General features: G+C 43.9%; 1 protein-coding gene across 1 annotated transcript in view; it reads left to right on the top strand.

Annotated features, from left to right (window-relative positions):
* Positions 1-4,096: 4,096 nt before the first annotated feature.
* The window catches only part of HDGFL3 (HDGF like 3), a 48,191-nt gene continuing 26,765 nt past the window's right edge, over positions 4,097-25,522 (top strand). The window contains exon 1 of the mRNA XM_070761986.1: positions 4,097-4,624. Coding sequence (XP_070618087.1) covers positions 4,541-4,624 — 84 coding nt within the window. The 5' untranslated portion in view covers positions 4,097-4,540. The remainder of the gene's footprint in view (positions 4,625-25,522) is intronic.

Here is a 25,522-nt window from a genome sequence, read left to right as displayed (position 1 = left end):
CTCAGGGACCGCCTTCTGCCGCACGAATCCCAGCGACCGATCTGGGTCCCGTCAACTAAACAATGCTCGTCTGGCAGGTCCCAGGGGAAGAGCCTTCTCTGTGGCGGCCCCGACCCTCTGGAACCAGCTCCCCCCTGAGATTAGAATTGCCCCCACCCTCCTTGCATTCATAAACTCCTTAAAACCCACCTCTGCCGTCAGGCATGGGGGAACTGAAATAACTTCCCCAGGCCTATATTGTTTATGTATGGTGTGTTGTGTGCATGTTTTTAAATTATGGGTTTTTAGTTTAAATTATTAGATTTGTATTACATATTGTTTTGCCACTATTGTTGTGAGCCACCCCGAGTCTACGGAGAGGGGGGGCATACAAATTTAATTAATAATAATAATAATAATAATAATAATAATAATAATATTAAAAATTCCATATGATTCTTGACAAATGTATCTTTTTTCTTTTATGTACACTGAGAGCATTTGAACCAAAGACAAATTCCTTGTGTGTCCAATCACACTTGGCCAATAAAGAATTCTATTCTATTCTACTCCAGTGAATCTTATAGTCTGAAAAATACGGGCATGTATTTTTGCCTTCTTTTTTTTTTTTTTTGCTTTAATACAAGTCCACCACATATGATGATATGTGCCTGGTGTTTTTGTTTTGTTTTGTTTAGATTTCCAACATTTGTTAGCTTACATTTTGTAATAAACTTAATAAACATTGTGTTGCCTGGGTTATTTAATTTGCTTAACCATACAAATTACATTGTTAATCTCCACTTCTTTTTTCCCCAACCACTGGTAACATAAAGTCCATGTTTGATAATACTCTTTGTCTTCTTTCCAGCTTCCTGCATTTATTGTATACACAATCCTCTGGGTGTGTTGGAACAGTGGGTAGGTCACATGTCTTACAGTTCAGTTATTATTGCAAAGAGAAGAATCTTACTTGTGCCTCTCTCCATGGTAAATTGTGCTCCCTTTCCCCGTTTTTGGGGTGGGTTGGGGGACAGGAGACATAATTTTTGGAAAGTGAAACAAACAGGTGTCTTACCCAAAGACTGTTGATAGGACCAGCACTAAAGGCTATATGTCTTTAGGCAATCCTAAAGGCAAGTTACAGCCATTCATTTAGTAACCTTTCAAAGTTACGACGACATTGGGAAAAGTTAGTTACACCTTCTAATCCAGGGATGGCGAACCTATGGCACGGGTGCCACAGGTGGCACGCAGAGCCATATCTGCTGGCACATGAGCCGTTGCCCTAGCTCAGCTCCAACGTGCATGTGTGTGCCAGCCAGCTAATTGGTCTCTCCAAGGTTGTCAGGAAGCACAATTTGAGGCTTTTTAAAAAAAACCTTGTATTTATCCCAGGCATGTTTAAATTCAGTTACTGTGGATTTGCCAACCACGTCTGTTGGAAGTTTGTTCCAAGGATCTACTACTCTTTCAGTAAAATAATATTTTCTCATGTTGCTTTTGATCTTTCCCCCAACTAACTTCAGATTGTGTCCCCTTGTTCTTGTGTTCACTTTTCTGTTAAAAACACTTCCCTCCTGGACCTTATTTAACCCGTTAACATATTTAAATGTTTCGATCATATCCCCCCTTTTCCTATAGTCTGGACTGGAGGACAGAAGGAAAAGGGGGGACATGATCGAAACATTTAAATATGTTAAAGGGTTAAATAAGGTCCAGGAGGGAAGTGTTTTTAATAGGAAAGTGAACACAAGAACAAGGGGTCACAATCTGAGGTTAGTTGGGGGGGGGGGGGAATCAAAAGCAACATGAGAAAATATTATTTTACTGAAAGAGTAGTAGATCCTTGGAACAAACTTCCAGCAGATGTGGTTGGTAAATCCACAGTAACTGAATTTAAACATGCCTGGGATAAACATAGATCCATCCTAAGATAAAATACAGGAAATAGTATAAGGGCAGACTAGATGGACCATGAGGTCTTTTTCTGCCGTCAGTCTTCTTTGTTTCTATGTTTCTATGTATTAATACATTTCATTGCATATAACACAGAGAAAGCGAGTTGCAAAGACAGAAAATTGCCATTTTTATTTATTTATTCCTGATGTCGGATCTGTGGACCCCAGTTACCAACCCTACAGAAAGACACCCAACAATAAAGAGCCAGGGTGGCGCAGCAGGTAGAGTGCTGTACTGCAGGCCACTGAAGCTGTGACTCTAGATCTGCAGGTCAGCGGTTCAAATCTCATCCCCGGCTCAAAGTTGACTCAGCCTTCCATCCTTCCGAGGTGGGTCAAATGAGGACCCTCGGATTGTGGGGGCAATATGCTGGCTGTTTAAAAAGTGCTATTGCTAACATGTTGTAAGCCTCCTTGAGTCTAAGGGGGGGGGGAAAGTAAAATAAAAATCTAATAAAATAAAATAAAATTGAATAAAATAAAATAAAATAATAAATAAAATAAATAAATAAATTGTGAGTTGCCCTGAGTTGTTGTGAGCCGCCCCGAGTCTATGGAGAGGGGCGGCATACAAATCTAATAAATAAGAATAAGAATAAGAATAAATAATGATAATAAATAAATAAATTGTGAGCCACCCTGAGTTGTTGTGAGCCGCCCCCAGTCTACGGATGGGGGCAGCATACAAATCTAATAAATAATAATAATAATAATAATAATAATAATAATAATAACAATAACAACAACAACAATAATAAAATAAATTAATTAATTAATTAAAAAAACCCTACCCAATTAACAAACACGGCTTTTATGTTCTTCACTCCCCACCCCTCCAACCCCAGTGGAAAAAAACGCTATCCAAGACTTGGCTCCTTTCTGGACCCAGCAGTAAAAAATCTTAGCTTTAGCTTTGGATCAATTCGGCTTTCATCAACCCAACAAAATCTTAACCGGCGGGGGCGAGTTTTGGGTACTCACCCCCCCCCCGGATTTTTGCACCTTCCCTTTGCACACTCAGCTCACAAGCAGCCCCCCCAATTTCTCTAGCTCGGCAGAAGGAATCCCCCACCGTCCAATTGCGCGCTGGTTTTCTGGCCCTTCTGTTTGGCATAGCCAAGAAGAAGTCGGTGGACGTTTCGGCTCCCAGGGGGGGAAAAGGCACCGAATCCGAAACAGCGTCGGAACAACGGCTTCTCCCCCTTTTCTCTCGCCGCTCGGCCTGTCCCTTCCCATCCCCACCGGCGAAGAAAAGGCCTTTCCTCCCGTCTTCCGCGCTCTGCGGGGACGCGCCGGGGTTGTCCATCCCTGCGCCGCGCAACGGAGTGAAGGGCGCCCTTCTCAGCCGGCGGGGGTTTATTTTTGCGGGGGCGCCTTTGCGTGAGTGTGGAAACCCTCCACGCTGCCCCCACTCCCGCCCCGCTGTCTCGCGTCCCCGGGAAAGAGCGGGAAGGGAAAGGAGGCGGCGGGGTCCCCCTTCGTCTCCAAAAAGGAAAGGAAGGAGAAAGGGAGAAAGGAAGGAAAGAGCCGGGTGGGGAAGAAAGGGGAGCATCCAGATCCCCGCGCAGTGGCCGAGAAAAGCGTCGGGAAGAGAAGGGGTCCCTTCCACTCCCCCCTCCCCACCCCGCTGTCCCGCTTCCCTGGCAAAGGTCGGGAAGGGAAAGGAGGCGGCGGGGTCCCCCTTCGTCTCCAAAAAGGAAGGGAAGGAAAAAAGGAGGAGAAAGGAAGGAAAGAGCCAAGGGAGGGAGGAAAGGGAGCATCCATATCCCCGCGGAGTGGCCGAGAAAAGCATCGGGAAAAGAAGGGGTTCCTTCCTGCCCCCCCGGCGCACCCCCACTTTGCTGCTGCGGAGAGATCCAGCCTTGTTGCAGGAAGGAGAGCGCAGCGCATCCTTCGGGCCAACCCAGTTCTCCAGCCAAGGACTGTGGAGGGAGGGATCCCCGCCTGGGAAAGGGGTCCCCCCCCGCCCCACTTCACCCCCCTCCCACTCCGCAGCCCTCGCCTTGCCCGGGATCCCCCGCAAAGCGGCTTCAATCCTTGGAGCGGGGGGCGCGTAGACTGCTAGTGGCCGGTCTGGGGCCTCCGCTTCCCTCCTTTTGCACGCGCGCACACACACGGACACACGCGCGGACGTAGGCGCCCTCGCTCGCACACACACACACACGGACGTAGGCTCTCTCGCTCTTCTTTCCATCTCTTTCTCTCCCCTCCTTTCCACCTTTCTCTCTCCATCTCTCTTTCTTCCTCAGCTCCTCCTCCTCCTCCATCACCGCCGCCGCCTCTTCCTCCTCCTCCTCCTGCCGCCCCCACTCCGCCCGAGGCCTTTGCTTCCCTCCGGAACCGATTCGCCTTCCTCCCCCGGTGGCGGGAGGGAAGAAGAGAGGGAAAGAGGGAGGGAGGGGCAGCGCGCGCTCGCATCTTCCATCCTCTCCCCTCCCCACTTTCCAGCCGGCCTCTCTCTCTCTCTCTCTTTCCTCCCCCTTTCCTCTCCCCCCCCCTTAGCTCGGTGGACCGGTGTGGGGGGGCAGCAGGGCCTGGGAGCGGTGCTGGGGGTGGCCTCGGACGCAGAGACGGGGCGGGCAAAGCTGGACTCGGACCCGATGGCTCGTCCCAGGCCCCGTGAATACAAAGCCGGGGATCTGGTCTTCGCCAAAATGAAAGGCTACCCGCACTGGCCGGCCCGGGTGAGTACCGAGCGAGGGAAGGAGGAGAGGGACCGGGGGGGGGCTTGTACCGGGGAGGGGGGCAGAGTGGGGGGAGGGGAAGAACTGGACGCGGCCCCTTCCCCTCCCCCACCGAGCCAGGCCCATCCCTTCCCCACCCCCTCCCCCGTTGCCGCAAAGGGTTGGCTGCCGCTTCGCCTCTGGATGGAGCCTTTGTGTTGGCAACGCGGGGATGGAGGGCGAGAAAGAGAAAAGGAAGAGAGAGTGAGAGAGAGAAAGAAAGAGAGAGAGGGAGGGAGAGAGAAAGAGAGGGAGGAAGAGAGAGAAAGAGAGGAAGAGAGAGAGAGAGGGAGAGAGAAAGAGAGAGGGAGGGAGAGAGAGATAGAGATATGGAGGGAGAGAGAAAGAGAGAGGGAGAGAGAGAGAAAGATGGAGGGAGAGAGAAAGAGAGGGAGGGAGAGAGAGGAAGAGAGGAAGAGAGAGAGAAGGCCGCCTCCATCCTTCCATTCTTCTCCCTGGATTTAACAAACAGGATCACCCCACCATTAAAATGGGACCATTCAGCCAAAGGGAGGGGGTGGGCGAGTGGGTGGGTTTCCCGGCTTTTTTCCACCGATGGGATCCCCTCCCCCGTTCACGCACGCACGCATGCACACACACACACCCCTTTCTTCCTCTGGATGGGGTTCCCAGGGTCTCTTTTTTCAAAGCAGCCACAACAGCCCTGGGTGCTTGGAGTGGAATGGCGGGAGGGAGAAAGGGGATGGAGAGGAGAAGATGGATGGTGATGGGAGATGGAGTGGTAGTAGGTTTTTTTTTTAAAGGCTGCAGAAGAGAATTTGCAAGTTGGGGCAGCTGCCGGTCACCTTTTTGGTCACGATGCCCTGGTTTATTGTCCTTCCACCATCACACACAAATAAAACCCACTCGCCTTAAATTCCCTGCCACCCTCCCGCCTCTCGCCACCTTCCTGGCTGCTGAGAGAGAGAAAACGGGAATTGATGGAGGACGGGAAGACAAACCCATATTCCCCCACCCCCTTTCCTCACGCCAACATTTCTGAGCCTCTTCTGGAAGACCGGTCCCGGCTCAGAGGCTCCCTTTTCACACTGAGATCTCCCCGTCTAGATCTCCTTTTGCTAAGAGAGATGGAGAGGCAAGAGATAAATCTCTGGGGGCAGAGAAGTCTTTCAGGGGGGGTGTCTCCTGTTCTTGAGCTCCGGCGTGGCCTAAAACCTTGGATGTTTTGAGGTTTGGAAATGGATGCCCTGCTTGCAAAATGGGCAGAACAGAAGCACCGCGAACTGGTTTGAGGGGGCTTGGCCAGGCTTTGAGGCCTAGTCAACGCCTTAAATTTAGCGGTGGTTCCCTTACGCAGGTGGTCCTCGGGTTAACGGCCGCAGTGGGAGCTGGAGGTTTGCGTTGCTAAGTGAGGCGTTGGTGGATTTTATTTTGTTAAATGGGGCCCTGGGTTCCAGTCTATTGAGGAAGAAGAAGAAAAAGAAGAGGTTTGGTTTTGGGAAACCTGAAAGGCAGTTGGCAGCATTATTTTAGTTATTTTATTTTATTTACTTCGATTTATAGGCTTGTCTCCTGAAGGATTCAGGGCGGCGTACAAGAATAAAACAAAACTACAAAATTGAAAACCCCAGTACAGTGTTCCCTCGATTTTCGCGGGGGATGCGTTCCGAGACCGCCCGCGAAAGTCAGATTTCCGCGAAGTAGAGATACGGAAGTAAATACTGTACACCATTTTTGGCTATGAACAGTATCACAACCCATCCTTTAACACTTTAAACGCCTAAATTACCATTTCCCATTCCCTTAACAACCATTTACTCACATTATTACTGGTACTCACCATTGAATAAGACACTTAGTGATCCTGATATTTATAAACAATTATTTATTAACAATAATTATTTTTTGGGTTATTTATTTGCAAAAAATATTAGTTTGGCGATGACGTATGATGTCATCGGGTGGGAAAAAACATGGAATAGAAAAAAAAAACCGTGTGAAGTATTTTTTAATTAATATTAATATTTGTGAAGTTCAGATCCGCGAAAATCAAGGGAACCCTGTATTAAAAAAAGAAACATTCATCCATCTATCATTCATTGCTACTAGCTGGAGCAGGCCTGCCAGCAAAGCCATGTTTTTAAAGCCTCTCGGAAGGCCAGGAGGGTTGGGGCAGTGTGAATCTCGGGGGGGGGAGGAGTTTATTCTAGAGGACCAGGGCCGCCACAGAGAAGGCCCTTCCACATGGTCCCGCCAGTCGGCATTGCTTGGCTGACAGGACCTTAGGGAGGCCAGCTCTGTGGGAGCTAACGGGTCACTGAGACTGTGCTTCTGAAGCAGGGCTCACAAAGAGCAATAGAGATAGTCCTTGACTTACGACCACAGATTTATGTCGCTAAGCTGTTAACTGAGGGTGTTTTTGCCCCGTTTTACAACCTAGCCTGCTACCATTTTTGTATCCATAATTTCAAACTGAATGTGTTCCACCATGTACCGGTACCAATTTTGTATTGTCCATTTTGTTGCATCCTTCCAAGCTAAAACTATTACCGCTTGGGCACTTACTATAGCTGCTTTTTTAATTTCTCTGAATTCACCCATATCCCTCCTTATTACTAATACTGCCATCTCCTTTGCAATCGCCCATTTTATGTTTAACATCCTATTAATCTCGCCTTGCACACCTTTCCACAATTTTTGCACTCCCAAAACATAGGCATGGATATCCCTCTCTCCTGACATCTGTGCTACTGCTATTACTTCTGACATGCATAAACTTTTGAAAGTAATTGGGACCCCCAGACCCTGAGTTTGTAATCTGTGCAATTGGGCTTCTGTTATTTGCAGTGGTCAGTATAGGTAGTCCTCAACTTGCAACCATTGATTCACTGTCCGCTATGACAGCACCAGAAAAAAAAGGACTTAGGACTCTTCCCTCCCCTAAAATAAGACCCTAAGTTGTATTAATAAACGGTGTTCAGCAAAGGACTGCTTTACGTTGTATTTGTGTTTGACAACTACTAAGAAAGCTCATTGGTAGCCTTTGATTTAGCAAACAAATGTTTGGACAGAATTTGTATATGTGCTGCATTCTTTGTGGGCCATAGCTGGGGGATAGAATGCCCTGTCTTATATTTTTTGAGCCCCAAATTAAGCGCTTGGCCTTAATTTGGGGGAGATATTACTTTGGGGGATGTGGAGCAATTTTGGGGGCTCTTCTTGCCATCTTACCTGATTTCCAGCTCTGGAAATTGTGGGGACCAGCTGCGCAGGTGTTTAAATATTTTGGGGGGGGCTAATTTTCAGGGGGGCTTATTTTGGGGGGGGGTTCATTTTCAGGGAGGGCTTATTTTCTGGGGATGGCTTATTTTCAGGGAAGGCTTATTTTCAGGGAAACACAGTACAACTGTGACGGTATTCCTACCCCCCAGGGGAAATGTTTAAAATGTGGGTGTTTGGCAACCAACATTTATTTAAAAGAGTGGTCACCTCTTTGGGTCACTTGATGACCATTTATTTACGGACTTCCCAGTGAGGTTTTGATAAGTGAGGTTTAAGTGAAGTCTGGCTCTCAATAAGGAGAGCCAGATTTGTTTTAATGATTGCATGATTGACTCAAACTGCGGTGAATCACTTAACAACCCGTGTTGTTGGGTTTTTTTAAAAAATGGTCAAGGGATTGGATATACAGTGGTACATCTACCTAAGAATGCCTCTACTTAAGAACTTTCCTAGATAAAAACTGAGTGTTCAAGATTTTTTTGCCTCTTCTCAAGAACCATTTTGCACTTACAAACCCAATCCTCCGAAACTGTAACCGGAAAAGGCAGGGAGAAGCCTCCGTGGGGCCTCTCTAGGAATCTCCTGGGAAGAAAGAGGGCCAGAAAAGGCAGGGAGAAGCCTCCTTGGGGCCTCTCTAGGAATCACCTGGGAGGAAACAGGACCAGAAAAGGCGGGGAAAAGCCTCCATGGGGCCTCTCTAGGAATCTCCTGGGAGGAAACAGGGCAGGAAAAGACAGGGAGAAGCCTCCGTGGGGCCTCTCTAGGAATCTCCTGGGAGGAAACAGGGCCTCCACCCTCCCTGTGGTTTCCCCCATCGCATGCATTATTTGCTATACATTGATTCCTATGGGAAAAATTGCTTCTTCTTACAAATTTTCTACTTAAGAACCTGGTCACAGAACGAATTAAGTTCGTAAGTAGAGGTACCACTGTATAGTCAAAATATTTTGACTTAACATAAGACTGTGCCCTGTATTCTATCCTCTTCGTTACTTTCAGCTGTATGCAGTTAGGGATGGATGGTTCAAAGTTGGGTTCACTACCAGATCTTGTAACATCTTCAGCATAACAGAAGACATATAGCCTTTGGTTATCTTTGGTGGAACGGAATTCCAAATGCAATTATTTATAACTGCCTTCTCCAACCTGAGGCTTCCAAGGATGTTTGCAATAGCAACTAAAATTCCCTCCAGGGTTGACTGTTTATCTCCACACCTCTAAAAGAAAAGGGAGGGGGGGAACAGATTAGGAAGTTGACTTCACAAGTCTGTACTTCATAGTTTGGGAAGACTTAATAATAATGATAACAACAGAGTTGGAAGGGGACCTTGGAGGTCTTCTAATCCAACCCCATGCTTAGGCAGGAAACCCTACACTAATTCAGACAGATGGTTATCCAACATCCTCTTAAAATCTTCCAGTGTTCACAAATTCTGGAGGCAAGCTGTTCCATGGATTAATTGTTCTAACTGTCAGGAAAATTCTCCTTAGTTCTAAGTTGCTTTTCTCCTTGTTCAGCTTCTCAGAACCCAGTAAAGTATATTTTTGAATCAGTTGGAGCTATCACAGGTTTGACTTTAAAAGGGTCCCTCCTTCAAAAATGACAGTTCTAGGACTGTCCTTAATATACAAGCCTTCTGCTGCACGAATCCCAGCGACCAGTTAGGTCCCACAGAGTGGGTCTTCTCCGGGTCCCTTCAACTAAACAATGTCGCTTGGCGGGACCCAAGGGAAAAGCCTTCTCTGTGGCGGCCCCGGCCCTCTGGAACCAACTCCCCCCAGAGATTAGAATTGCCCCCACCCTCCTTGCCTTTTGTAAGCTCCTTAAAACCCACCTCTGCCGCCAGGCATGGGGGAATTGAGATACTCTTTCCCCCTAGGCCTTTACAATTTTATGCATGGTATGTCTGTACGTATGTTTGGTTTTATAATAAGGGTTTTTAACTGTTTCAGTATTGGATTATTATTATATGCTGTTTTATTGCTGTTGTTAGCCGCCCCGAGTCTGCGGAGAGCGGCGGCACACAAATCCAATAAATAAACAAACAAACAAACAAATAATTAATTAATTAATTAATTGACATCCATCAGACATCCTTGGAGAAGTATCTGGTCCATTTTTTCCCAGCTTGGTCCCTTTCAGACATTCGGTTTGCACTTCCAACAACAACCAGACAGCTCCTATACATCTGGGTTGTTGTTGTTTTCCTGCGTTACCTGGTTACTATATCTGATGTCAGCAAAAGTTCTAGCCATTGAATATCCTCATGGAGAAAGTACCTTGCTACCGTTATCTTCCATACTAAAGACTATAATAGTACATATGATTTTAACCTTTCGATTCCTGTGTTGAGTCTATCCAGAAATAGGGAAGGGATAGTAAGATAGCATGCAGATTATGTTTAATGGGAGCAGGGTTTTGAGTTTTGTAGGCATACTATTAGCTAAAGACCTTTGTGGCTTAGAGCAAGGCAACTTGAAGACTTGTGGACTTCAACTCCCAGAATTGCTCAGCCAGCCATGTTGACTAGGGAATTTTTGGACTTGAAGTCCACAAGTCATAAAGTGATCAAGTTTGGAGAGCCTTGTATAGAGTCCGGTTATTTGAGGGACTAGCTATCTCCCATAGCATCTGGCTTGGATTTGGTCTGGTAGCGTTGGCCTACTTGAGGTTCCTTCAATTAAACAAGGTCTATCGAGGCCTTGGAATGATGCCTTCTCCTGGGCTTTTAACAAGAGTGAGCAAAGCCCTCTGGGATTCTTTTATTTTCCCCATTCTACTCTACTTTTTATCATCTTATTATCTTTATTCCTTACTAGAAGCTAGATACCCGGGCTTTGCTATGAAACTGAACTCCTTAGTATTAGATCGAGTACACCAGGCTGGACACGTTGTAGTTAAATTGGTTTTATTAACAATTAACTGGAATGGTAGCAAGTGATAGCTGACAGGCTAGGTAGCAAAAGACACACCCTAAAATAATGACACTCTATATATACATTTCAACAGGCTAGATGTGGCTTTGACAGCCGTTTAAAACTGGCAGCAGCCGCTGTTATCCAATCAGCGGCTGGTATTCAAATGGCCGCTGTTGTCCAATTAGCAGCCGGCATTCAAATGGCTGCTGTTATCCAATCAGCAGCCAGTATGCAAATTTGCTCAGACAGAACACTTAGCAAGGAGTAGAATGTCTAAACTCCCAGCCTGCAGGCTGGATGAGTCACGTGCTAGCCACACCCACTGGCAGTTGGAACAGAGTTCTGTTCAGGTGGGGAGGGGAAGTAGAACGTCTAAGTCCTTGGCATCAGAGCGTGTTAATAATAATATAAGAAATAACTAATGATCTGATGGTCATTTTGAAAAACCCTTTCTTAGTGATCACCTAGAAGCCAAGAGAAATATACGTGCCAACTTTCAAGTTTGTAGGCTTTACAGTTCTGGAGATTTCATGATGATGGCTGAGTGGTATTTCAATTTTATGCAGAGAGATTTAAGATTTGAATGCATCTTTTAAAAACATTGTTTACTTGTGAACTACCCAGAATTGTTGGATGCTGGGCAAACCTACAAATTTAATAATAAATAAAACTTGATTATATAGATTTTTACACCCCTCTGCATCCTGTAGTCCTGCCAGAGTAAAATGGTTTGATATGCTTTAAAGATAACTTTTGCATCTGTATTCTAGTTGCTAAGGAGGGCTGTTGCCTTTGTTTATCCCTGTTTGTAACCTCTCTCGAAATGTTGTAACAAACCTTTTTGGGTTCTTCTTTAAGTTCTCAGTATGATAAAGTCCATGAAGTTAAATTTCAAACCTCTAGCTCAGCTTAGCTGGAAATTTGTTCTTTTACTTTAGATGAGCTCAGCTCTTTTAAGTATTGGCTTCCCAATTTATACGTGGATTTCTTTCAATTATTTTTGTGGCTGCCAAAGAGACTGAGTTAAGATTCTGCTTTTAAAAAAATCCCTTTGGCCTAAAAGATACAATTGTAAGGGGGGGGGGGAGAAAGAGAAAAGAAAAACCATGCATTTGGCAACAGTTCCAACAGTCACATTGTTGTTATACTGATGAATGTGGAGGAAACAATTTAGAAGAAAAAGAACATAGCAGAGGTGAACTTCAATCCAAACCAAGGTTGCCAGGTATCAAACCACAATAGAGAGACCCAGTTTGACCTTCTAGCCTCAGCCATAACCAGGTCCAAGGACGGTAGCCGGAATAAATTGAAAACAGATCCTTTTATAAGCCACTTTGTGCCCCTGGAGAACAAAAGTGATATAAATCTACTCTCCCCTTTGGCTGTCAATATGAGGGAAGAATCTTGACTGATGCTATTCATTGTGTCCAAACTAGAGAAGATTATTACAAAGATTGAAGCTGGTTCTTTGAATGATTAGAAAAAAATCTATGACAATTGATTGCTCATAGTCACTCATGCCCTCATCACCTCGAGGTTCGACTACTGTAATGCTCTCTACATGGGGCTACCTTTGAAAAGTGTTCGGAAACTTCAGATCGTGCAGAATGCAGCTGCGAGAGCAGTCATGGGCTTACCTAGGTATGCCCATGTTTCACCATCACTCCGCAGTCTGCATTGGCTGCCGATCAATTTCCGCTCACAATTCAAAGTGTTGGTTATGACCTATAAAACCCTTCATGGCACTGGACCAGAATATCTCCGAGACCGCCTTCTGCTGCACGAATCCCAGCGACCGATTAGGTCCCACAGAGCGGGCCTTCTCCAGGTCCCGTCAACTAAACAATGTCGGTTGGCGGGCCCCAGGGGAAGAGCCTTCTCTGTGGCGGCCCCGACTCTCTGGAACCAACTCCCCCCAGAGATTAGAACTGCCCCTACTCTCCCTGCCTTCCGTAAACTCCTTAAAACCCACCTTTGCCGTCAGGCATGGGGGAACTGAAACACCTCCCCCGGGCATGTTCAATTTATGCATGGTATGCTTGTGTGTGTGTTTGTTAGTATATGGGGTTCTTTTTAAATCTTTTTAAATATTTTAAATTTATTTGGATTTGTCATGATTTGTTGTATCTTGCTGTGAGCCGCCCCGAGTCTCCGGAGAGGGGCGGCATACAAATCTAAATAATAAATAAATAAATAAATTTCTTTTGAACCTGTTGCCCATTGTGGTTGAGAATGTGGGTGGTTTCATGCCCATCTGGAGGGCAGAGATTGACAAAGCCTTCTTTAAAGTTCATCCTTGATTTACAGTGATGTTGCAGGGAAATCCCAGCAGTGCAAAAACGGGTGCTTCGCTGGCAATGGAAGTCCGGAGGTGGGGTTTCCAGCAAGGGGAGCCTCAGTGAAATTGCAGCATCGCAAAAACACGGATGTCCTCTAAACCCCAACGCCGGACTTCCGTGTTTTTGTGATGCTGCGATTTCGCTGAGGCTCCCCCTGCTGGGAAACCCCACCTCCGGACTTCCGTTGCCAGAAAAGCGCCCGATTTTGCGCTGCTGGCATTCCCCTGCAGCATTGCAAAAACACGGAAGTCCAGAGGTGGGGTTTCCCAGCGAGGGGAGCCTCAGGGGAATCCCAGCAGCGCAAAAACAGGCACTTCACTGGCAACAGAAGTCTGGAGGTGGAGCATCCCAGTGGCGGCGGCTTGGGTTTGTAACGTGAAAATAGTTTGGAAGAAGAGGCAAAAAAATCTTAAACCCCAGGTTTGTATCTCTAAAAGTTTGTATGACAAGGGGTTTGTAAGATGAGGTATCACTGTATATTCTACTGGAAGGCTCTTAAGTTCAATCTCAGCTTCTCCAGGTAGTAGCGGGACAATGAAACCCTGAAAATATATATTTGATAGAGTATTAAGAAATTAAAAGGATAAGGTTTTCTTTTTAGATTGAATGAGTGATTTTAATTATTTTATAACATTGTTATAATAGATATAAAGTAATAGATTAAAAATAGTATAATGATAGAGTATTTTTGCAATATTATAAATTTTAAATGTTTTTTTATTATCTGTTTAATTAATTAATTGACATTAACTATTTTAATTATATTATCAAACTGATACTTTATAGACAGGAGAATTTATTTGAGTTATATGAATTATAACATAAAGATGGAAATATAGAGGTAAATTTAATAAGAACATAGAATATTAAAAATAGTATTTCTGTATTGATCTGATTATAGTTAGATTTTTCTGTTTTGTACTAGTCAGACTTCTATGACAAGCGGAGCAATGGTAGCTCCTTTAAATATTAAATGTTGTCTGTCTTGTTTGTCTAACGAAAAACAATAAAAAAAATTTTTTTAAAAAAAAAAGAAACCCTGAAAATCATCTCCCAGGTTACAAATCAGGTTACAAACAGTCCACAGCTGATGGATCGAGAGTAGAAAGTCCATTTTTGTCCCGCTAATGGCTGTTACGTATAATTATATCCCTTTCAACTATTGACTATAATTCAGTCCAGTTCTGCAGTTGAGTGGACTTTGATCTATAAGCTTGATCATAATTCTGCTGGCAGTGGTGGGACAAAACTAATGTGTCGTCACAGATGGAAGAGTTTTGATACTTATTTTTCTTTTTAAAATGCAGCTGAATGGGCAAAGCTACTTTGATATTCCAAACCAACTTATCTCTCAAGCCAAATGATCGTCTGTAATAACAGCTTTTGTTTTGGGGTTTTGCCTGTGTTTTTCCTGTCCAAACCTTTTAAACAAACCTCCAGCAACTAAAATGTCCTCCTTTCGCTGAGTTTCAAGTGTGAAAATTGCTTTTTGAGGTGGGGTTTGGGGTTTTTTTGGTGGCAATAATTGTGGGATTCTGATGCACTTCAGTCGTATGGTGTTCTGTCGGGCTCTCTGGTAGACTCCTCCCAAAAATGCGCAGATACAATTTCAGACACACACACGTTTGAAAATTCAAAACAATGTTCTTTATAATGAAAATTCACTTAACCTAAGCCCTCTTTTGGTGTAGCAAAGAGCACTCGTCTCCACACAAACTGGTAATTTGTACAAGTCCCTTATCAGTTCTGTGATACTTAGCTTGCAGCTGTGAGGCAATTCACAGTCCTTCTTTCACAAAGTGAAACACACTTTGCTCTGGTTTAGTTTCAAAGCGGGGAAAAATCAGCACACAAAAGGTCAAAGTCAGTAAAGCAGTCACGAAACACAACGATCAGATAATCCTCCACAATTGCCAAACCCACAGGCTGCTCTTTATAGCAGCCTCACTAATTACCACATCCCCACCCAACCACAGGTGGCCTCATTTTCTTTGATAATAATATCTCAGTTGTTGTTGCCTATGCATCGCTCTCCGCATGTGTGGCTGTATCAGGCCCTTTTCCCTAAGATATTTATTACTGTATAAATATTTTTTTATTGTTTTATATCACAAATTCCATATTGAACAGTGTGTTTCCTAGGCGTCCAAAGTGTTAAAATATAAACATCATCATAGTCGTTATAATCACGTACATATAAACATATATGCAATAATACCAACCATTATTGAAAAGTATACCCTGAGTCCTTTAGGATTGGGTGGCACAGAAGTCAATTCAATTCAATTTATTAGATTTGTATGCCGCCCCTCTCCGAAGACTCGGGGCGGCTCACAACAACAATAAAAACAATATTCTAGCGAAAACAAATCTAATATTGAAAAGCACATAAAAACCCTATCATATTTAAAAAGCAAACAACACATACATATCCAAACATAAATATAAAAAAGCCTGGGGGAAAGGTGTCTCAACTCCCCCACGCCTGGCGGTATAGATGGGTCTTGAGTAATTTACGAAAGACAAAGAGGGTGGGGGCAGTTCTAATCTCCGGGGGAAGTTGATTCCAGAGGGCCGGGGCTGCCACAGAGAAGGCTCTTCCCCTGGGGCCCACCAAAAGTCACATTAAATAAAAATATTTATTGTTAAGGGTGTGACGGGGATATTTTAGACTGATTTTCTGAAGCATAGGATTGTAGTCTTGAGTCCTGCCATCAGGAATGATGGAGAACAAGCTGTATCTTCTTCCATGTCATGTCATGAAGCCTACGATCACAAGAGTCTTATTTTTTTAGGGTTAAACATATTGATTTTCTTTGGTCACTCCTAGTTTATTTTCAGTCCTATGGTCTTTTCTGAAGGTAGGTGAGTAGGAAAGGAAATTGTTATGTTTGGTGTGCCTTAGAACTCTTCAGAGTTAATTGTATCTTCCAAGAGAGGCAGGTTGTTAGGGCCACAACTGGAGAATGGACTTGTGACTCTTTGCTGGATTGTCTGGAGTGACAAATTGGAAAAGAGACTCAGGATAAGGTGTATGTTTCTGGTTATTTTTCCTGTCCTTTCCCTCCAGACTTTCAGAACTCAACTAGTAACTTTGACCTCACAGAAAATACTACCTGTTTTTGCTACCATTGGAATATTTGCAATGAACAAGCCATTGGTTTCACCTTTCATTGTCTTGGTATGTCGTCATGAATCCACAGCACCCATGTATTTTACAGAAAGGTGCATGGATGGCCATTGGAAGCACATTAAACAGACTATTAACGCCTTCTGAAGCTGCCTTCAGTGGCGAAACATCACTGTTAGAGGTGGGAAAATCTTTTTTTTTTAAATAAGTTTTTATTCACAAATAGAAAAACAATACAATTCAAAAAGAATAGTAAACGACTATTGCAAACATGTAAAGATGGACAGAGAGAAAAAAAGAGAGAAAAGAAGATAGAATAAAAAGAAAATAGAAAAAGAAAGGAAAATGGTTACATTGTACATCATTTCCATTGTGTTAGCATTCCTGATGAATCAAAAAGCAAACTATATATCTCCTTGTTGCTTTATCTAATCCATATATCAATTGTTTACGTTTTATTGTGTTATTTGTAGTTATCAATTATATCCATATATTATTCACTTGTTTATTAGTCATTTCTTCTGGTTTCAAGCCATTCATATAGATTTTCCCAAATGGTTTAAAAGTCTTTCTCTTGTTTATTTTGTAGTTCAAAAGTGAGCCGGGACATTTCAGCGCAATCCATAAGTTTCTTTATAATCATATTATCTGTTGGGAGGTTATTATCTTTCCACATTTGTGCATAGGCTAATCTCGCTGCAGTTATTATATGGATGATCAGGTAGTATTTTGATTTTACGTATTGCCCTCTAACAAGCCCTAGGAGAGAGTTCTCTGGTTTTAGATTAGATTAGATTAGATTTATCGGATTTATATGCCGCCCATCTCCGCAGACTCAGGGCGGCTCACAACAATGGCAAAAACAGTACATAGTGACAAATCCAATACCCACCAATCCAATTACACTTTTAAGTTAAGAAATTCATAAAACAACCCCAATATATATAAAGAACAAGCACACAATCAATCAAACACCAAAACAACATGGGCAAGGGGGAGATATTTCAGTTCCCCCATGCCTGACGGCAGAGGTGGATTTTAAGGAGTTTACGAAAGGCAAGGAGGGTGGGGGCAATCCTAATCTCAGGGGGGAGCTGGTTCCAGAGGGTCGGAGCCACCACAGAGAAGGCTCTTCCCCTGGGTCCCGCCAGACGACATTGTTTAGTCGATGGGACCTGAAGAAGGCCGACTCTGTGGGACTTAACCGGTCGCTGGGATTCGTGCGGCAGAAGGCGGTCCCGGAGATATTCTGGTCCGGTGCCATGAAGGGCTTTATAGGTCATATCCAACACTATGAATTGTGACCGGAAACTGATCGGCAACCAATGCAGACTGCGGAGTGTTGGAGTAATATGGGCATACTTAGAGAATATACTAAATCGAATTGCAGTATATCTTTTATCCATCCTTTAATTTTCAACCAATAATTACTTTGGGAAATCTTATTTACTTCAATTGCATAGAATGTTTTCCCAGGGTCTTGAGTCTTTTGCCTGAAAATGCCGGTGATAAAACATGGGATTTTCTGCATTGAAAGCATAACCTCCAGCCAGGAAGTGTGCACCAATTCCTGTCTTTGAGCATTTGGTAATGTTCGTACCTATGGGCAGTTTTGCCAGGATTCATCTGCATAAGATGGAGTGGCTGTGGGTTCTGCCTCCCAGGGACAATTCCATCTGTCCGTCCATAACCCTGGGGGGGGGAATTATTGACCCCCTCAGGGAGGGTCCGCAACTTGAGCGTCCTCCTCGATCCACAGCTCACATTAGAGAAACATCTTTCAGCTGTGGCGAGGGGAGCGTTTGCCCAGGTTCGCCTGGTGTACCAGTTGCAGCCCTATCTGGACCGGGACTCACTGCTCACAGTCACTCATGCCCTCATCACCTCGAGGTTCGACTACTGGAATGCTCTCTACATGGGGCTACCTTTGAAAAGTGTTCGGAAACTTCAGATCGTGCAGAATGCAGCTGCGAGAGCAATCATGGACTTCCCTAGGTATGCCCATGTTACACCAACACTCCGCAGTCTGCATTGGTTGCCGATCAGTTTCTGGTCACAATTCAAAGTGTTGGTTATGACCTATAAAGCCCTTCATGGCATCGGACCAGAATATCTCCGGGACCGCCTTCTGCCGCACGAATCCCAGCGTCCAATTAGATCCCACAGAGTTGGCCTTCTCCAGGTCCCGTCGACTAAACAATGTTGTCTGGCGGGTCCCAGGGGAAGAGCCTTCTCTGTGGTGGCCCCAACTCTGGAACCAGCTCCCCCCGGAGATCAGAACTGCCCCCACCCTCCTTGCCTTTCGTAAAGTTCTTAAGACCCATCTCTGCCGTCAGGCATGGGGGAACTGAGACATCTCCCCTAGGTCTATACAGTTTATACATGCTATCCTTGTGTGTATGCTTGCTTTTAATAATGGGGTTTTTAGTGTTTTTTAAATTATTAGATTTGTTCTTACATTGTCTTTGTTATTTTTGTGAGCCGCCCCGAGTCTATGGAGAGCGGCGGCATACAAATCTAATAAATAATAATAATAATAATAATAATAATAATAATAATAATAATAATAATAATAATAATAATTTCATATCCCGGCAAAACTTCTCACTATCTGATCACCAACCCAAGGCTCTGGAGCCACATGTGACTCTTTCATCCCTCTGTTCCCTCTCACTCAAAATATGAGTCACAACCGCCAATGTGTGATACCTGCTGTCACACAATTTATTGAGCTTTTCGACGCCCAGGAGGTCAGCTATGGATAAATACATGAAAAGGTTTCAGAAGAAAACAGAACGTTTAATTCAACTACATACACTAGTTCTGTGGCCGCTCAAAAAACATAGCCAGGACAGGAAGGGTTTTGTGACTCCTGGTGTTTTCTTTTGTGTGGAAAATGGTCCAAATGGCTTTTTGAGAGTTTAAGATTGCCGACTTCTGCCCTAAACCACAACTTTGTTCCTTTGCCTTAGCAATATCACAAGAGGTCAGCCATGATAGTCCATAAATTGTAGTTGATTCAGAAAGCCGTGCATTAACCAAAGGGCAAACCAAACATTTGAGGCCTTTGTTCGGAGCCCAGCTGTAACAGCTTAGGTATGATGATTAATGGTTTCTTAGAATGTTAACAGTAGGAATATGCCTTCTTCTCTTTTCTAAAGTAAAGCAGTTATTTAATTTTGCTCCAATTTGTAGGGCAGAAGTTCAGAACAACTGCTTAAACACACAAACGGAATAGCAATCTTGAAAAGTCTTTTCCTAGACCAAAGCCCAGAAAACAACTGGTTAGAAATCTTGGAAATTTATTTATTTATTTATTTATTTATTAGATTTGTATGCCACCCCTCTCCATAGACCCAGGGCGGCTCACAACAATAACAAAGACAATGTAAGAATGAATGTAATAATTTAAAAAACACTAAATACCCCATTATTAAAAGCAAGCATACACACAAACATGCCATGTATAAATTGTATAGGCCCGGGGGAGATGTCTCAGTTCCCCCATGCCTGAGGGCAGAGATGGGTCTTAAGAACTTTACAAAAGGCAAGGAGGGTGGGGGCAGTTCTGATCTCCGGGGGGAGCTGGTTCCAGAGGGTCGGGGCCGCCACAGAGAAGGCTCTTCTCCTGGGACCCGCCAAACGACATTGTTTAGTCGACGGGACCCGGAGAAGGCCAACTCTGTGGGACCTAACCGGTCGCTGGGATTCGTGCGGCAGAAGGCGGTCCCGGAGGTATTCTGGTCCGATGCCATGAAGGGCTTTATAGGTCATAACCAACACTTTGAATTGTGACCGGAAATTGATCGGCAACCAATGCAGACTGCGGAGTGTTGGTGTAACATGGGCATACCTTGGGAAGCCCATGATTGCTCTCGCAGCTGCATTCTGCACAATCTGAAGTTTCTGAACACTTTTCAAAGGTAGCCCCATGTAGAGAGCATTACAGTAGTCGAACCTCGAGGTGATGAGGGCATGAGTGGCTGTGAGCAGTGAGTCCTGGTCCAGATAGGGCCGCAACTGGTGCACCAGGCGAACCTGGGCAAAAGTTCTTTCCTGACCTTAGAGGTACTTTTAAAGGAGCCTGATGACTCTCACCTCTACCTAAGAACGCCTCTACTTACGAACTTTTCTAGATGCTCTCAGTGTACATAAAAGAAAATATAGATTTGTCAATAATCATGTGGTACAACACTTAATGACTGTCATATTAATAAAAATCGTAGGATACAAGCAACAAGTTACAGTCATACAGTCCTAAGTGGGAGGAAAGGGGTGATAGGAATGATGAGAAAAAACTAATAGAAATAGAAGTGAAGACTTGGTAAATAGTTTGACAGTGTTGAGGGGATTATTTGTTTAGCAGAGTAATGGCGTAAAAAGTTTGAAATCAATATTAGAGAAAATAGCCATAGCCCTTAGATTTGTATGCCGCTCCAGAGTGCTTTATATCACTCTCTGAGTAGTTTACAATGTCAGCATATTTATTTATTTATTTTATTTTATTTATTGGATTTGTATGCCGCCCCTCTCCGCAGACTCGGGGCGGCTAACAACAGCAGTAAAACAGTATATAGCAAAATCCAATACTAAAAACAGTTAAAAACCCATTATATAAAAACCAAACATACATACAAACATACTATGCATACAATTGTAAAGGCCTAGGGGAAAAGTGTATCTCAGTTCCCCCATGCCTGGCGACAGGTGGGTTTTAAGCAGCTTACGAAAGGCGAGGAGGGTGGGGGAAATTCTAATCTCTGGGGGGAGTTGGTTCCAGAGGGTCGGGGCCGCCACAGAGAAGGCTCTTCCTCTGGGTCCCGCCAAGCGACATTGTTTAGTTGACGGGACCCAGAGAAGACCCACTCTGTGGGACCTAACTGGTCGCTGGGATTCGTGCAGCAGAAGGCGGTCCCTGAGATAATCTGGTCTGGTGCCATGAAGGGCTTTATAGGTCATAACCAACACTTTGAATTGTGACCGGAAACTGATCGGCAACCAATGCAGACTGCGGAGTGTTGGAGTAACATGGGGATATTTGGGAAAGCCCATGATTGCTCTCACAGCTGCATACTTCCCCCAACAATCTGGATCCTCATTTTACCCACCTCAGAAGGATGGAAGGCTGAGTCAATCTTGAACCCCCATTGGGATTGAACTCCAAACTGTGGGCAGAGTCGACTTGCAATACCGCATTCTATTTGCTGTGTCACCACAGTTCCTTCCATAGAGCTAAGAGAACCACCTCATTAAGGAAGAGGACAGAATATAAATTTACTTGAGTCAACTCCAGGGTACTATTGGCCTTTACTGTTGTTCTCTCAGGATTAGTCTGAAGCTTTCCGGCCCACACCTGAAGCAGAATATGTACTGTGATTAGCTACTCTATTCTATTAGTAGAATGCTTGGCTGCATAGCTAGAGGTATAACAAGCAGGAAGAGGGAGATTGTGATCCCGCTGTAAAGAGCGCTGGTGAGACCCCATTTGGAATACTGTGTTCAGTTCTGGAGACCTCACCTTCAAAAATATATGGATAAAACTAAACGGGTCCAAAGACGGGCTACAAAAATGGTGGAAGGTCTTAAGCATCAAACTTTTCAGGAAAGACTGAATGAACTCAATCTGTATAGTCTGGAGGACAGAAGGGAAAGGAGGGAAATGATTGAAACATTTAAATATGTTAAAGGATTAGATAAGGTTCAGGAGAGAAGTGTTTTTAATAGGAACACAAGAACAAGGGGACACCATCTGAGGTTAGTTGGGGAAAGATCTGAAGCAACAGGAGAAAATATTTGACTGAAAGAGTAGTAGATGTTTGGAACAAACTTCCAGCAGACGTGGTTGGTAAATCCACAGTAACTGAATATAAATATGCCTGGGATAAACATAGATCCATCCTAAGATAAAATACAGGAAATAGTATAAGGGCAGACTAGATGGACCATGAGGTCTTTTTCTGCCGTCAATCTTCTATGTTTCTATTGGTCGCTCTTTTAAACCAGCTAATTAATTGTTCTGTTCGATCCAGATAAGTAGCTGTATTGCTCCCCAGCTACACTGAGGAAATGCATCTTGTGCTGTAGTCAAGCAAAACAGGCTGTTTGTTGTCAGAAGAATATATTGTGTTACTCCAAAGTGGCAATAACAGCAGAATGCATATTCTCTACCCTGTTTTTAATGATTCGGCCTCACTGATTAATTGGTTCTAGCTAATCACAGTACTTTAGCTGATTAATCTAGCAGACCTAATGTTTCCTTTCATAGAGAAATATAACAGGAAATTGTGTGAGTATATGATAAAGACAGTGACATCAATAAATCGGAGGCCATTTAAGAAATAAGTGAGAGTAAGGATTGTGGGAATTCGCAATCTTATATATTTAGTGATTGATTTTTTAAAATGTATATTTCTTTCTATTTCAAAATTAAGGACAATGAATCAAAAGCAAGGGACACTTAAACTTTCCTGTAGAATTTTAGAGAAGAGAAAACATCTGTTACACATAAATTATTATTATTAATAATAATCATTAAATTTATTGGCCACCCAAGTCCTGCAGTGTTAATAACTGTTACTTGATCACCACTATGAATAATTGCAGCAATAATAAACAGTAAGTGGCCTTACTAGGAGAAATCCCAAAACAGAGGCCCACAAGGACAACCACAGCTGTAATTCCACTTCTGTCCTTTATAGTTATAAAACTGGAATCTTTTGTGTCTTTGTAAACAACATCACGGGAAAAGAGGTCATCGGTATGAAATATTCAGAAAAGGAGAAAAGATGGCCTTCTCCAGGTCCCATCAACCAGACAATGTCATTTGGCAGGGTCTAGGGGAAGAGCCTTCTCTGTGGGGGCCCCGGCCCTTCTGGAATCAGCTCCCCCTGGAGATTTGTGCTGCCCCCTCCCTCCTCGCCTTCCGTAAGAACTTGAAAACCCATTTATGCCGCCAGGCTTGGGGTCACTAAACCCTAGCTTCTGGCCGACGATTGCTAAGTATGCTTGTTGTTGAAAGCGAATGAATGGTTTTTAATGTTCCAGTGTTTATAGAGTAGATAATTATATTAATAATTAATTAAAAATAATTAATTAATTAATCAAAGGGGGGACATGATCGAAACATTTGAATATGTGAAAGGGTTAAATAAGGTTCAGGAGGGGACTGTTTTTAATAGGAAAGTGAACACAAGAACAAGGAGGCACAATCTGAGGTCACTTGGGGGAAAGATCAGAAGCAACGTGATAAAATATTATTTGACTGAAAGAGTAATAGATGCCTGGAACAAACTTTCAGCGGACGTGGTTGGTAAATCCACAGTCACTGAATTTAAACATGCCTGGGATAAACATATATCCATCCTAAGATAAAATACAGGAAATAGTATAGTATAGAATAGAATAGAATAGAAGTTATTTGTTTGTTTGTTTGTTTGTTTGTTTGTTTATTATCTATCTATCTATCTATCTATCTATCTATCTATCTATCTATCTATCTATCTATCTATCTATCTATTAGATTTGTATGCTGCCCCTCTCCACAGACTTGGGGCGGCTCACAACAATAATAAAACAATGTACAAAGAACAAATCTAATATTTAAAAAATATCTAAAAACCCATTATTTAAAAAACATACAACACAAGCATACCATACATAAAACTATATAGGCCTGGGGAGATGTCTCAATTCTCCCATGCCTGATGGCAGAGGTGGGTTTTAAGGAGTTTGTGAAAGACAAGGAAAATGGGGGCAATCCTAATCTCTGGGAGGAACTGGTTCCAGAGGGTCGGGGCCGCCATAGAGAAGGCTCTTCCCCTGGGTCCCACCAGATGACATTGTTTAGTCGACAGGACCCGGAGAAGGCCAACCCTGTGGGACCTAACCGGCCGCTGGGATTTGTGCGGCAGAAGGCGGTCTCGGAGAATAGAATAGAATTTTATTGGCCAAATGTGATTGGACACACAAGGAATTTGTCTCGGTGCATATGCTCTCAACGTACATAAAAGAAAAAGATACATTTGTCAAGAACCATGTGGTCCAACACTTAATGATTGTCATAGGGGTCAAATAAGCAATGAAGAAACAATCAATATTAATAATTGTCTGAGGGCAGACTAGATGGACCAGGAGGTATTTTTCTGCCGTCAATCATCTATGTTTGTATATTTAATTGGATTTTAGACTTGATATTGTATATCATTTTTATGACATTGTGAGCTGCCCCGAGTCCTCGGAGAGGGACGGCATACAAATCCAATAAATAAATGACAAATAAAGTCTATTTATCTTTCTAAACAGTGGGAGGGGGTGATGTATAAGAACCCACAAAGGGAACCTTGCTGCTTGGCCTCCACGCCAGCCTGCTGGTGACGTTGTGTTACAGCCGGCATTTTGGTTTGTTTTCGTCCCCAAAGCAGCCAGCAGCGTGGGGGTTGTCGTGTTGTGGCAGGGGTGAACACAGATGCTGCTCATCAGTCCCTCCTTTGTTCCAGCATCTCAGTGCCAGAAGGGGGGGGCTGACTGGGCAGTTCCCCCCTCCCTCTTTCAGGTCCTGCATCCAGAGAGAACAATTGCCAAGACAGTCTCGGTGGGGGGAAACAATCGGTCACAAAAACAATCGGCCACGGGAGATGGAGGGGAAATAAATGGAGTGTTGTGTAGAAGGGGGGGGTGCCAAGCTTGCCAACCCAATCCGTCGGAGGCTGCGTGTGCCCTAATTGTTTTGATTCCCTGCCACGTAGCTGATTCCAAGTGGAATTCATACCAGAGTGGAATTCCTCTTTGTGCCAGCTTTGAATAAAAGGGCCACATTTTGCAAGGCTTGTGTTGTTTTTTCCTGCAACGATTGGGCGGGGAGCAGGGGGGGCGGAATGTCAATCCCATCGTGACAATGCAGAGGTCCCTCCTCCAATTTATATATATATTCATATTCCAGAAGAGGAGGAGTCTTGCATTGCTTTGCTCTGATGGGCAGGTCCACCGCCTTCCGTCTCTCTCTCTCTCTCACACACACTCTTCCCTCCCCTCCTCCAGTTTCCAGTGTCGCTGATACAAAGGGACGTGAGCTGTCTTTGCCTATTCCTGCGCAACACGCCATTTAACCACAACGGGAAGGGATGGAGAGAAGCATATTTTTCCAAGGAGCGGCAGGAATTCCCAGATAACATTGAGCTGGGAAATCCTGAGCCTGGAAATGCGAGAGCTTCACAAAGACACAAATTATGT

The sequence above is a fragment of the Erythrolamprus reginae genome, chromosome 10 (assembly GCF_031021105.1).
Source record: "Erythrolamprus reginae isolate rEryReg1 chromosome 10, rEryReg1.hap1, whole genome shotgun sequence".
In the NCBI taxonomy this organism is placed as follows: domain Eukaryota; kingdom Metazoa; phylum Chordata; class Lepidosauria; order Squamata; family Dipsadidae; genus Erythrolamprus; species Erythrolamprus reginae.
The sequence above is the reverse complement of the archived record's forward strand: the minus strand, read 5'-3'. Positions and strand labels throughout refer to the sequence as shown.